General features: G+C 36.8%; 1 protein-coding gene across 9 annotated transcripts in view; it reads left to right on the top strand.

Annotated features, from left to right (window-relative positions):
• PATJ (PATJ crumbs cell polarity complex component) overlaps positions 1-15,566 on the top strand; it is a 304,720-nt gene that overhangs the window by 144,848 nt on the left and 144,306 nt on the right. For all 9 annotated transcript variants that reach the window (XR_006742178.1, XM_036447829.2, XM_036447830.2 and 6 more), the window contains one exon: positions 7,411-7,510. Coding sequence is in view for 8 of the 9 variants with exons in the window: in XM_036447829.2 (XP_036303722.1) it covers positions 7,411-7,510 (100 nt within the window). In the remaining variant the exon portion in view is untranslated. The remainder of the gene's footprint in view (positions 1-7,410; positions 7,511-15,566) is intronic.

The raw sequence follows: 15,566 nt of genomic DNA, 5'->3' as shown, positions 1-15,566 counted from the left end.
TCTCCATAGTATTGGTTTGTCTTTCTGAGTATAGTTATTATTTTACATTTCTTTCTTAATTAATCGTGAAGTTATTCCTCTTTTTGAAGAATTAACTTTTGAACCATGTTAGTCTTCTCTGTTGTATCTTTAGTCTGCTTAGTTAATTTTATTTTCATCTTTATGTTGCCTTATTTTTTTTAATATATTTTATTAATTTTTTACAGAGAGAAAGGGAGAGGTATAGAGAGTTAGAAACATCGATGAGAGAGAAACATTGATCAGCTGCCTCCTGTACACCCCTATTGGGGATGTGCCCGCAACCACAGTACATGCCCTTGACCAGAATCGAACCTCAGACCTTTCAGTCCACAGGCAGACGCTCTATGCACTGAGCCAAACCGATTTTGGCGTGCCTTATTTCTTTGTTAGCATTTGTTTTCCTCTTTTAGAGTTTATTAATTTTTAGCCACTCTTTTTAAAAATAATAATTTATTTTCCTTCTAAGTACCTTTTTACCTGCATCTCAAAATTTTAAGTTGGATTTCTCTTATTCAGTACTAAGTTGTTTTTTAGCTCCCAACATGATTTCTTTATTACAAGTTTATTTATAAATGTATGTTTGAAGTTCTATTGCAGTATTTTTTAGAAACTTATTGTTATTATTGTCTAATATATATAGTTATAATTAGAGATTTTGGTTTGTGTGATATTCTCTTACATTGGTTGAGACTTTTTGATAATCTAGCACATCATCAGTTATTGTAAAAATATATTTGTGATTTGAAAGAATAGCTATTATCATTAGGTATAGGTTTTTATAATTGCTAGGGCAGCCCAGCCAGTGTGGCCCAATGGTAAAGCATTGGCCTATGAACCAGGAGGTCACTGATCAATTCCTGGTTAAGAGGCAGCTGATCAATGATTCTTATCACTGATGTTTCTGTCTCTCCCTTTCCCTTCATCTCTGAAATCAAAAACATATCCTTTTAAAAAATAAATAAATAAAAACAAAGTCATTGGGTCTAATTAACTAATTGAGTTATAAGATATTTTATGTACAAAGTGATTTTTGGAAGGTCAGAATAACCTAATAATCACATTTTGATGGCAAAATTAACCTATTTTTTATTTAGTTTTTTATTTTACATTTCTTCAAATTAATTTATTAGGTGTTTGCAAGTTTAAAGATTTTATATCTTCTTAGGAAATTGATCCTGTTATTAAGATGTAGCATTATTTAGTAATGCCTTAACATGTGTTTCATCTAATATTACTGAAATTATATCAGCTTTCTTTGTTTGTTTGCCTGGCATTTTGGCTTGGAAATTTTTGAGCCACACACAGACTGAATTCAGGTCTCCACCTGGGTGTATCTGGGCTGGTAAGGAATTCTCAAAGAATACTGGCTTTTCTTTTTTCTTGTTCCTTCCATCTCACACTAATGCCAAGGCCAGGAAACATTCCTAAGAAGGCCTGTGATCCAGATTTTGGGTTGTTTGTTTGTTTTTAACTTTATTGCAGGTTTCACCCTGTTAAAAGGGTGGGGGGAGCTGTAACTGAATTGAACACTTGGGACAATTTTATTTGCAGACATGCACACTGGGGCCAATCTAGACTTCTTGAAAATGTGGGGGAAGGGTTCTTCAAAAGCATAAGCAAAAGTAACATTGGGTTGCTTTCCAAACTCTAGAATTGTCTGTTTTAACCTGGTTGGCCACCTTCTTTGAGTTCAGATCTTAGTCACAATGATTATATTCTGATTAACAGTAGCATATACTGTGTGTGCAGGATTCTGTGGTTTGTTTTTGGCAATTGTTAATAAACACAGATAAGAGGTAGATTCTGGAAGTGTTCAGAAGTGTTAGTTACGTACAGATAGCAGGTCATGACCAGCAGAATTCTTTCTCAACCTTCTGGGCCTTGTTTGCAGTGATTGGGGGTGGGAGGGTTTTATCTTTAGCTCCTCCTTCCACATTGTTTGACCGCAAGTGGAGACTTGGAGCGAGTTCAGTAGTTCAGGAGGATGTGAAGCCCGGGGAAGAGGCCTGAAGGAGGGATTAAAGAGAGACAGGAGGAAAATTTTGAGGGTGATGGTAATTTACGTTATCTTGATTGGTAACTAATTCAAATTGAACACTTTGAAATGTGTACAGACTTTTTTATGTTACTTTATCTCAATATACCATAATAAAACTTTTAAAGACAAACAACCTCCTGCCCTCCAGGAGCTTGTATTCTCTTGGGGCAAAGCAAACAATATGAAATTTGGAGACTGCTGCTTTATAGCATTTTGGGACAAGACATGAAGACCCACAATCATGTCATCTGAGAGGAGCTGAAACATACTAGTAAGCTCCATGAGGATAGGGATCTCTTCTGTTTCATAATAGTTCCCATTGCTCAGAACATTGCCTGACACCTAATAGGCACACAATACATACTCGTTGATCTTTGATCAAATAAAGACTCCTCAAAACAGAGATACTCATGGACCATCAAGTGTGATTGCCCATGTGAAGTGGAGGGAGGTGGAAGAGGGTGTAGTGGAAATAAGTGGTGATGAACTGAGACTTGACTTGGAGTGGTGAACATACAGTACAGTGTACAGATGATGTGTTGTAGAATTATGATCTTGAAACTTGTAGAATTTTGTTAGCCAGTGTCACCCCAGTATGTTTTTTTTTAAGAAAAAAAATAAAGCATTATTGACCTATGAAAACAATTTTTAAAACAGACTCCTCAAAACAAAATAAAAGAGCCTGGCCGTCATTGCTCAGTGGTTGAGCATCAACCTATGAACCTGTCATGGTTTGATTCCAAGTCAGGACACATGCCTGGGTTACAGGCTCAATCCTCAGTGTGGGGCGTGCAGGAAGCAGTCAATCAATGATTCTCTCTTGTCATTGATGTTTCTAACTCTCTCCCCCTCTCCCTTCCTCTCTGAAATCAGTCTCATTTGTGTACACACACACACACACACACACACACACACATCCTCGGGTGAAGAGTAACAAAAAAATTTACACAAAACACACACACAAAAGAAAACCACAGGCTTCAGGCCATGCCCTTTAGTATTTATGGAGATTTCTGTTCTTGGTCACATGTTACAAAAGCACATTTTGAAACCATATTTGTCATTTTTATAAGGTTCAGAAGGGTATCTCAGAATATTTAGTCTGTGTTATTGCTGGAAGTTTGTGAATTTATATGTTGATTCTGAGTATTCATCAATCGTATATTGGAAACTTAAAGTTTGCTAGTTACTGTGAAGTAATCAGGATGTAACGTCTGAAAGGAAACAGTTGAGGGATTGGTCTGTGGGTCACAGATAATAAACACATAGATGAATAAACTGGTTACTAATTTAATTACTTTGGGGGACATGAAGTAATTATTTGATTGAAGGAAATTCCACATAAGATTCTAAGGAAGGGTAAAAATAAATGTATAATTCTTATCGACTTTGGCCTGTTCCATTAAATCAAATTGATTTTCAATACAAGGATATCTGTAGTCAACTGTAAGTTTAATATGACTATATTTTTAGGGACTATTATGTTGGTAAAATACATTATAAAAATGTATTTATTTCAGGTGAGTTCTTAAAATGAGTACATTTTATTATATGTAAATTACACATCTATTCCTAGTGAAAAATCTGAATATGCTAGACATTGGGACTAAGGGAAATCTCATGAAGGCACTTCCTGAGGGCACTATGGTCTTACAGGATGTATGCTCTCTCACCATTCTTTTTTTTTTTTTTTTTAACATATTTTTTATTGATTTTTTACAGAGAAGAGGAGAGAGAGATAGAAAGTTAGAAACATCGATGAGAGAGAGACATCGATCAGCTGCCTCGGTACATGCCCTTGACCAGAATCGAACCTGGGACCTTTCAGTCCGCAGGCTGATGCTCTATCCACTTAACCAAACCGGTTTTGGCTCTCTCACCATTCTTAACAGCAGCAGATAATATCAAGTTCTATTAGTGATATTCCATATTGTGCTAGGCCTTAGAATTGGCCAGTAATACTATAAAAGAATCTGCAATATTCTTTTTTTAAGCACACATATGGGAATATTCAATTTAAATAACACTTTTAAGTCTCTGTACACCAACCAGAAAGAGATTCTCTAGGAAACTTACATCTAGTTTATTTATACCCTCTGATGGTAGAAAAATATTGCAGACTCACAATGAAAGGAAATGGCTTTTCTCAGTTTCATGCACGCAGAGTGCTTTCAGTAACAAAAACATAGAATTGAAAAAATTTTAGTGCAGAAACAGAGTAGAAAAACAAAGTTCTGTTGCCACTGGATTTACTGTGGGAGCCAAGAAGTCCTGTGTATCGGATTAAAGTAACTCATGAATCACATATCTCAGGCACCACGATTTAGTTGGTTCTGGAAGGTGAGTCTACTTGAACATCTCAGTGGGACCTCCAAAACTGACGAAGTGTAATTCCAGAAAAAAATAACTCATCAGTGAAGGAACTAACAAGATGATCAGCCTTGTTCAGAGAGAATTGGAAGACTGAAGTATTTATAGTTGTTGAAAGAGAATGCTTAAATAAGATTCAAATTTAGATACAATGCTGGTAAATGTCTTTTTAAAAAATATATATTTTTTATTGATTTTACCCAGAGAGGAATTGAGAGGGATAGAGAGTTAGAAATGTCGATGAGAGAGAAACATCGACTAGCTGCCTCTTGCCCACCCCCGACTGGGGATGTGCCTGCAACCAATGTACATGCCCTTGACCGGAATCGAACCTGGGACCTTTCAGTCCGCAGGTCGACGCTCTATCCACTGAGCCAAACCGGTTTCGGCTGGTAAATGTCTTATAGGGCAATCAAACTGTAACCTTTGGAGTTATACTTCCTATAGGACTAAAATAATTTGCATATCTACCAGGCAAAATTAATATGCAATGCTACTGAACATGAACCAGAAAAATGCAACTTTTTCTAAAAGTTAATATTATCAGGGAACCTAAACAGCATGAGTGACAACCAGTTATTTACTCATATTTAAGAAAAGCCTACTTTGTACCAGGAACTATTCTCAGAGCTGAGGATGCCACACTGTGTTGCCCTCATGGAGATTATATTCATGTGGCCTCCTTGTTTATACCTAGCTCCAGCCTTCATTGATAAGAGGAGAGCCAACCCTGCCTATACCCTCCTCTCATGTACAGTAGAAAGGTGCTCCAGGTATCTGGCAACCCACATTCAAACTAGGGGGCCATCCAAGACATGATTATCCTATATTCTTCTCCAGAGTGTTGGTAGAGTTAACTAAATAATCAGTTATGTAAACAATTCCCCCTTAAATATAGAAAAAAATCCTATTAAAGAATTTATATCTTTTAATATTTTAAAAGCTGGCTGTCCTTGCTCTGAGTATTGTCTTTGACCTAGAATGATCTGGTTCTGAGGAAAAGAACTTTCTATTTATGGAAAAAATCATTTGCTGTTTTTACTGTTCACTTGACTCTTAATTTTTTTTCAGCAAAAATTAAAGATACACTGTGATCAATATATGAATATCTACACTAATAAAAGAGAAAGATTCAAATTGACCATACCTTCACAACACCCACCAGCCAAACAGGAGTGAGTATGCAAATTAACCCAACAAATATGATGGGTTAATTTGTATACATAGGCACCAAGTAGCCCAGGCGGGATGCTTGTGTCATCGCCATGGTGACGACACAGGTGTTCTGCATCGCCCCGGCAGCTGAGGTCTCTGGGCAGCATGGGAAGGCAAGAAGGTGGCTCCGGGTCGGCCAAGGCAGAAAGGCAGGGGAGCGAAGGCAGTGCCGGCAGCCAGGAAGGAAGGCCCATTCTTGCATGAATCTTCATACATCAGGCCTCTAGTGTTCATATATATGATGCATTAATGCTTTTATATATATTGAGATTTTCTAAATTGCAGTACAGATGCAGTTTTAAAGTAGCTGGTCATGGAATTCTCATTTACAGTGATATATTTTTTAATCCTCACCTGAAGATATATATATTTTTTTTTATTGATCTTTAGTGAGAGAGTGGAAGAGAAAGAAAAGGGGAGGGGAGGGGAGGAATGGAGAGGGTGGAGAGGGAGGAGAGAGACATCGATGTGAGAGAGATGCATCAACTAGTTGACTCCCACATGTGCCCTGACTGGGACTGGTAATCAAACCTGCAACTGGTGCATGTGCCCTGGATCAGGAATCAAACCTGGTCCAAGGGTTGATGCTCTAACCACTGAGCAAACAAGTGGGGCAATTTGTGTATTCTTTTGCTACTTAATAAGCTTTTTGTATTTGACATCTGCTTTCATCATTCTTGAACTTTATCAATTTTGGGATTTTCTACATACATATATATATATATATATATATATATATATATATATATATATATATGAATTATTGCTTTTGTTAGGCACTATTTAAATAAATTCGGTTATGTGTTTTTCTTTATGGGTCCCAAATAGTGTTCTCTGTTTTGGAGGAACTTATTACATGCCTGCTTTCTGTAATGGCCAGGTCATTGTCCATTTACTGAAGTATATCCTGCCATTAGTGGTTTTATAATATAAATCATAATTGAATGTACTTTGTTGAAATCCTGTAGCAAAACAAATCTTAATCCAATTGTTTCGGAATCTGTGGAGTGTTTGGATCTCTCCGCTCCTACTCTTTAGCAGCTTGGCTCTCTCTATAAAATTTGGCATGTTTTATTTTTCCCAGCGTTCCAGAAAATGTCTACGTTCTCAGAAGGTAATCTGATCATAGAGTTTTCTTTTGCTTTAGTTTGAACAAAATATTGATGTGTTGAATCATTCAGTATGTAAATTTTAAAAAAAATACTTAGACCTACAAAATATATTCATCATAAAGATTTCTTTCTTTTTTTAAACTTTGAAATGTGTTGACTATCTACAAATTATAAATGAATACCTTTTCAGTTAGCAAATCTTGGTATTTCAAGTATGTTTTTAAGAATAAAATCTCTGTCTTTTACAATTGAATGAAAAGTGTAAATAATTGTAAAAATAATGTATTAATATTTTTTTACGTTTAGATTTAATTTTGAAATGTTATTTGAATTACTTGGTTTAATAACAAAGAAAATTAAGCTTTATAGCATAAAGAAAAAAAAACATATGCTTGGCTTTCTTACTGAGAAAAGGTATACATTTTTCTAGGCAGTCTCAAAAACTGTGCTTTTGACTTTCTGTTCTCTTCATTGGTGTGTTTACATCCTAAAGTCACTTTTACATAATAGCATACATATAAAAAAATAATCTGCTTTTATAATCTTCCTGATATAGTTGAAGTTAGATACATATTATCTTCTTATCCTATTTGCCATTGAAGAAGAGGATTGTGCAGAGGCCATTTACCCTTCTCTCAAATTTTGCATCTTCAGAGGCAAGGAACTGCTCCGCCTCCAATGAAGCTGCCTCCTCCTTACAAAGCTCCGTCTGAGGACAGTGATGAAAATGAAGAGGAATATGCATTCACCAACAGTGAGTTCCTTTACGTTATTTGAAGTGGGTGCAGAATTTGTTAAATTGTGCTTTAATGACTGCTATAAATTATCAAATGCAATGCTGTAGGTTCTTAGAAAATGTGCATGAATATAAGACAAAAGACAAAGTTGATATCCTCCTTAACTTTTGTGACTTTATTTTCCTAAGCTTTCCACTTTGACAGTAATATAATATTAGAGTGAATATCACACTATTTTACCTACATTTCATCCTGCTTTTACTATTTGGTTGTGAACACAATAATGCTAAGAAGTCCTTGATATTTCATTTGACCCCAATAACAGGAATTGTATGTCAGTTCTTGATTACTTACTCTACTCTAGTGATATTGCTAATGCAAAATTCCAGAAGGCCTACCAAGTCATATTTTCTTGTTTAGAATTCCTTTCATGATTTTTCTATTGCATTAGTTGTATCAAATATGTGTGTGTGTGTGTGTGTGTGTGTGTGTGTGTATCTTTATTGGAGATTTTATTGAAAAGAATTTGAATTTATTTTATGCATGTAAAGTATATGTAGTTATATCTGATTGCTGTTGTATAAGGAATTTCTTTTGGGGTGATGAAAAGAAATATTCTGTATATCTTTCTTTAAAAAAATATTTTTATATACAAAAGGGGCGTTTGATATAGAAATTGAAAGAATTGCACTTCTGATGTGATCTTCAGAGGCAAGGAACTGCTCCACCTCCAATGAAAGTGCCCTTGTCTATGAAAATAATGGGATGATAAGGCTTTTAGCCTGACATATAGTGAATCTTCAACAAGCATTATAGCTCTTGTTATTGTTAATAATAATTATTAAGTTGGCTCTATAACTATTTTTCTAACTATAATAAATGTTTAAATAAAAGTATAAATATAAGTTTATAATAATTTAGGCAACTTTATAAAAGTTTGGCTCCTATTTTGTGATTTTTACAGAGCCTCTTCTCATGCATTATTTACTTAATTCAACAAATATTTGTTGAAAGCCAATTGCTTTTTACTAATAGAGTTAATGAAGTGAATCTGCTGTGAAATGAATAACATAGCTCCCTTTTTCTTGGTGGGGTCACTGGCCTAGAAAGGAGACAAAGGCATAGGAACAAATTTTGATAAATGTACTATAGTGCCTTGGTTTTCAACCTCTTTTGGAGAACTACATAATGGATACAATTGATATGTGTGTACACATTCTATCTAATAAAGAGAGGATATGCTAATTGACCATCATGTCCTCATAAAGATGGCAGCGCCCACAGCCAATAGGGAGGGAATATGCTAATTTACTGCCATGCCCTCAAAGATGGCAGCACCCACAGCCACAAGATGGAGGCGCCCAGCCACCCAGGGCTGACCTGAGGCGCAGACAAGCCTCGAATGGCAGCTGCCCAGTTGTCCAGAATGGGCCTGAGGTACAGGCAAGCCTTGGATGGTGACTGCCTAACCACCCAGGGCCACCTGAGGTTCAGGTAACCAGGGCTGGCTAAGGCTTGTGCTGCAGGCAGTGACAGCAACACAGGTGTGATGGGGGCATTGCCTTACCCTGATCACCTGGTCACCTCCCACCCTTCAGGGCTCCTGGACTGTGAGAGGGGGCAGGCCTGGTTTACAGGCACACCCCCAGTGCATGAATTTTTATGTACTGGGCCTCTAGAATGTAATAAAATCCCTTGTTCAGATATAAATATTAGGACAGTCACAGCAAGGGGAGATAGTTGATTATCCATAGTATCTGTGATGCTAGAATGCCCATAGTTGCACAGTTGTTAGGAAACTTGGTTTGTGCATGTGACTAAGATTACATTCTAATACTAGTTCTACTACTTGGTTGTGAATTCATGGACAAGTTACTTAACCTTTTCCTGGATCATATTTTCTTATCCATAAAGGAGTATCTTATAACTTGCCTTATAGGATTTTTGTGAGAATTACAGGGGGAAAGACATCTAAAGAGCTTAGGATCGAGATTGTGATAACTAGTAAACACTCTGGTTTCCTTGTGACAAACTTCACATATATTAATAGGTCAGTCAACATAATAACTTTGTGAGGTCTCTAATTATACAAATAAAGGAACCAAAGCTCAGAGAATTAAGGAATATGTCCAAACTTAACACAGGTAGTAAATGGAGTACTCAGACTCCAAAACCTGTCCTATCACCTACATTTTCCATTACTTAAAACCCATTAATATGGCAGAAATAGGTACAAAGTGATTGGAGATTATCTAGTCAGTACTTTGATGCCATAAAATAGGCAGAGCATAGTACTCACCTGAAGTTCAAAGATCATGGGTACATCTGTATTCATACATATGCACACATTCATGACACTAGTGAGGTTCAGAAAGGACATCAATTTTTCACTCATCAAAGGTCCACCATAGCTCCCAACTCCCAGCTGCCCCACCCTGCTGAGCTCAGGATGCCAGCAGACTCTGGGACATATTGAGTTGTACGGGAACTATTTTTTCCTCATATACACAACCAGTGCAGAGCCCTTCCTTCACATGGACAAACCTTGGTCTGTTTGGGCAAGATAAACTCTTGGCCTCACCCTGATGACTCTGAGACCCTATCCCACCACAAAGGCCTATGGACAGCAGGGAGGTAGGGAGGGGATGGCAGCTGGACTTGGCATGCCCCAGGATTTTTGCTGAGTGGCCTCAGACCCAGCACTGGCACCAAGATTAAACCTGTATCAGTCTGGTGAATACCACTTGCCCCTGGTGAGAACCTACCTCATACAACTCCAGTACTGCCAGAGGCTCCTTCAGTGACTGAGCCTAAGAAGCAGCCGGCAGGTGGAGGCAGCCTTGGGCCTTTGGCTGACCTGCCGCAGGCTCGGTGCTGGTGGAAGCCAGCCTTGGTGTGCAGCTTGGTTCTTTCCACACACACCCAGGCCCAGCAGAGGCAGCCACAAACTGTGGATCACTTTGTACCTCCAAACAGGTTGTCCAGCTCCAGTCACAGTCAGAGTCTGACATTGACCTGCACCAGAGTTCCTTCCAAGAGGCCCCAAAACTAACACACCCAGTTGTTCAGACAACATCAAAGCAGGATCCAATTAGCTTCACAAGTGGTATATTTAAAGGGTCGTCTCAGCAGGCACCAGACCCTCTTGAAGTGAACTCCACTTCGTGTGGTCAACACCTACATGGCAGCTTGTGCACTATGGCTGAGGCCAATCCTGAGGGCCCATTCCACGCACAAATGGACCAGAAGCAATCAAGATTCAAGTTACAACAGGAGGGAAACCATAACCCACACAAGGGACATTCCTAGGGCACCCAGCTCAGGTGTCAAGGAGACTGTGCCACTGAGTCCCACAGGACACCTACTGCATAAGGCAACCTTACCCACTGGGTACCACTACTGTGCTCTTTCCCACCCCCGTGGTGACAACTGGGGTGTCTACATATTGCCAGGTGTCCCCTGGTCTAAATGAATGGGGGTTTCTACTGTCATTTATTAGTTGGGGTGCCTACTGCACTGTATTGTATAGGATAGCCTCATACAATGAAGACGTATCCTTCCCAGAGAACCAGTAACCCTAGTGATTAGAAACATTGTTTAAAACTGCAGTAATTAAATCAATTAGTTTTTGCATTAAACATTGTCTAGAAATAGACCGGGGTGTCTATTTAGAATTTAGAACATAAAAAAAAAATGTTCTTTTTTTAAATAGTAGATAGTGTTTAGATTAATCAGTAAATGATGGGATATGTAATTATGTGAGAAAAAAATCTAGAGATCTTCACTTCTCACCAAAATTATATATCCTAAAAGAATCATGTGCTATAAGATTATTAAAATATAATTTTGGTACAGGGAAAGGCCTTTCATATTATTATAAAGTAAATAATAAGTTTTTTTATATAGACATTAAAAATATTGCACATATACATGTACATAAATATAATTATAGTCAGGAGAAAAAGACATGTATAACAATAGAAAAACAAGCAAAGATCAGACTGGGTATAGCCAAAGAAACAGATATGGGTAACAAGTACAATGCGTCTGTTCAGCCTCACTAATAAGAGAAATGTAAATTAATTAAAAAATCATATTTTTGGCTATCAGATTAAGATTTTAACAATTAATATTTCTCATTGTTGGAAAGGTTGTAGAAAAAATAAAACCTCTTATATACTGTTGGTAGAAATGTGAATTCAGGTACCTCTTTCTGGAGACCCATTTGGCGGTATATACAAAAAAATTTAAAAGTGCATATTCTTTGACTGAATAACTCAACTTCAGTGATAGCCTAAGGATTTCATTGTCCATGTGTATGTATATGTATATATATCTACAGAGATGTTTACTGAAGAATTTTTCACTAATAGCAATTATAGTGATATATACTATATGTATTTAGTACATATAATAGTCTTAGGTCACTGCATTTCTAAGCACTTCTAGGCATTTGGCCTGAAACAAGTTGCGTCTCTTTTCCTTTAGTTTCCTCATTTGTAAGATGGGGATACTAATAGTGCTCATTTCACTGGCTGGTTATGAGAGACTAGAAAAGATAAAATGCTTATATATACAAAGTGACATATAGAAAGTACTCTTGAAATGTTAGCTACTACTCTTTATTCTTATTAATAGTAATGAAAATGTCTTCAGCTCACCAAATACTGCCATTACAGAATGAAATTCTGGCATAAGTATATTTTAAATTTTTATCTAAAAATTAGTATAATTTAATATTTAAAACTTTAGCAATCAGTTTGGGTTTTGTTTTCTTTTTTAGTTGTTTTTTGTTAATTGATTTTGAGAAAGAGCGAAACATTGATGTGGGAGGGAAACATCTATTGTCTGCCTCCTGCATGCCTCATACCAGAAATCGAACCTGACCAGTAATTGAACTCCCAAACTTTTGGAGCACAGGACGACACCCAACCAACTGAGCCACTCTGACCAGGGCAGCAATTTTTTGAAGTTTAATATTACCGTGTAGTAACAAAACATTATCAACACTGTTACTATTGGACTGCTCCCTGATCATCATTGCATATAGCAATACTATTTACGCTTTCACTTTGAATTGTGATTACTAGAAAAGAAAGAAATTTTGGAGTATTTCATTTTTATGTAATTTTTCCCTTTCTATTCTTTATTTTCTCTGAACTAAAGGTAGAATTATCATACAAGTATTTATATATGATTTTGTAATTGCTCCTTCCCATTGAATTTCAGTCTTGCAGTGCTGACAATTGTCTCCCCCCTTTTCTGGTTTCTCCCAATATAAGAAGAATACAGAGGAGAAATTATTGAGGAAAATTCATGACCTAAAAATAATTTTAAAACTAAAGATATAGATTTTAAAGGTAACTTTGTTGTGTGCTAATATGACAAACAGTCCTACAAAGTTTATGACATGATTTAATTGCTGTTATTCCGCCTCCTAATATTTGAATATTTGTGAACATTTGTTAATTGACAAAGGATAATGTAGAGTTAATTCTCTTACAATTCACATTAACTGTCAATATATTTTCCTATGTCCATAAAATACAAATTTATAGAGTTAGAAAACTGGTCATTGGTTGCCTAGAGTTGGGGTTGCATTTGGGGTTGATGGAAATTGCTGAGTAGTAAAAAATATTTTAAAACTGGATTGTGGTACTGGGTGCACACCTCTATAAATTTACTTAAAAGTGTTAAATTGTGTGTTTTCAGTAAGTGACTCTTATGTGTAAAATTATTAAACTTATTTCAGTTAATTATTTTAAATTAAAGAACCACATTTGGAAAGGGTAATTAAAACATTCTAAAAAGGTCTATGTTAAAGGAGAGCAATCAAATAGTAAATTATGTTAAAGAAGGAAATAAAAGTATTTTAATCAGTGTCTTCCTTCATAGTGATGGGATTTGAGAACCATAAAGTTTATCTAATCTAATTTTATAGTCAAGAATCCTAAAACCTGGAGCAATTACTGTTCTGGTCAGGATTGCAACCCAGGTCTCATTTGGGGTCGGGCCACATTGAGGCTCTTCCTTTCAGCTTTCTTTGTGCCCATGACAGTGTGTAACATGCAGTAGACCGTATGCTTGCTGAAGGTTTATTGAGCAACTAGTAATATTTTGGGTTGAAAATTTTTATTTGTTTTGTGTTTTTCATTGCAGACCGTAGTTGATCTCTACCTTGCCAATAGATGTCACTACAACCAACAGCAATTATTACTGAAATTTAAAGAATGTTAAGAATGTCCACCTCAAATAAGCATTCATTAGTGGCTTCTAGCAACATTTCCCATGTTTATTTTACTACTAAAATATGAATTTATTTGCTTTCTCCTTTTGTTGTTTCTGACAATGCAAATAGGAAGGGTATTGTTAAGAAGTAAAGACTAACATTTAAGTTTAAAATTTATGTAAATTATTTTCCCCGTTTGTTATAATTATCTTTTTTCATCTTTATAATTAAGTAAAATATGTAGAATTCTTTTTGCAACCCTATCATTGGAAATAGGTGATCATTTTATTTTAGTGGGTTTTTTATTATGAAAACTTTCAAAGCTTCAGTCCTTGATGTAATTGAAATATATTTTTATTGCAACTATGAACAAAATTTGTGTTAAGATCTTTAGAACAGCTTTTAAATTATGTTCAGGTGTTCTTGACATTTTTATATAGGATCAGTGATCAGGTAGAGAACTAATCTACACATGACAAAGCAAGGTCAGAAGATACTGAGATAATTGATAAAAGATAATGCTGAAGTAATTGCAGTTGGTTATATAAATATATTCAGGTGTGCTGGTGTAGGACAGGGTAGGAGATGCAGCGTAGCATTTTAATTTGAAGAAACCTTGACTATTCCTCTAGTGATTTCTCTGAAGCTCCTGGATTTTTTTCGTAATCTTTCCTCCTCCCCACAACTCCTTCCTCTCCCCCCACCCCCCCAAAAAAAAAGCTGACTTGAAGACTTGACAACCAGCTTAAATAGAATCTGTGCTGCACGTTTAGATTGTTAGAGAGACACAAATGAATCTCGCTAGGGGATGTCTCACGTTCAATGTGGTTCACCAGTTTCTTTGTTATAAAAATGACTGAATGCCATGAGCAATAAGGAGAGAGTAAGTTGATGACGGTTCCACTCACTTCGGACAGGCTACAGTTTCCTTTTCATCTGCATTAGAAAGATGCACCTAATGTGATGAACTATTTCTCAGCAGGAAAACCGGGTCATTACAATGATATTAATTGAAGCTGGCCACAAAATAAATGGTTGTGTTTATCTTGCCTCCTGCTCTGGAATAGAGCTGTCATCCTGATGCTAGCAGGGTAACTGAGTGCTACAGTCAGCAGCGGGAAGCTCTGAGGGTCAGATGTTGGAAACCAGGGATTTTGCTTCTCCCGGCATACTTTTCCAGGCAGCTTTTACCTATTGACAGATGTGACTTGAGAGGTAGCTGGAAATGAGCTTAATTGATTGCTCCTCACGATAGAAACAGACTGACAACTTGCCCTTACGAGAATAAAATCTGAGGGAGGGGGGAAATAGGCCCAAGGTCGACAGAAGAGGGAGGACAGAATCTGGTGAGGATCTGAGCTGCTTCCAGCATTGAATGTGTAACGGGAATGCAGACACCCTGAAGGGAACACTGGTACAGCAATGGTCCAAGGGGGTTTCCCAGGTAAGATATCTGTGCCTCTGTGATCCGTGGTTCTTTCAGAATGCAATCTTAAGCTGATTCAGTGTGAATGCAGGATGTGATTTTAAAGGTTTGAACAATAATAAGCTAATGCATTTATCTTAAGTGAGAGCGTGAGGGAGCATAATGCATGTGCAAGGCGATTGTATGTTAGAAACAAACCTTTAAAATGTCCCACTCATCTGTATTACAGCTGGAATCGTCTGTATTGTGTTTTTGAAAAGTAGAGTAGTTTATCAGGCTGTCAAGAATATATTATTAGTAGGTTCCGTGCCAGAATTCTTAGCACTGCGTTTCATGCTGGATCTTCTCCTTTCAGAACGCTGATTGAGAAGTCGCTCTCCTGGACATTTGTTATTGTTGTTATTTGTGCCTTGCCTGT

The sequence above is a fragment of the Pipistrellus kuhlii genome, unplaced genomic scaffold, assembly GCF_014108245.1.
Source record: "Pipistrellus kuhlii isolate mPipKuh1 unplaced genomic scaffold, mPipKuh1.p scaffold_m20_p_2, whole genome shotgun sequence".
Lineage (NCBI taxonomy): Eukaryota > Metazoa > Chordata > Mammalia > Chiroptera > Vespertilionidae > Pipistrellus > Pipistrellus kuhlii.
The sequence above is the reverse complement of the archived record's forward strand: the minus strand, read 5'-3'. Positions and strand labels throughout refer to the sequence as shown.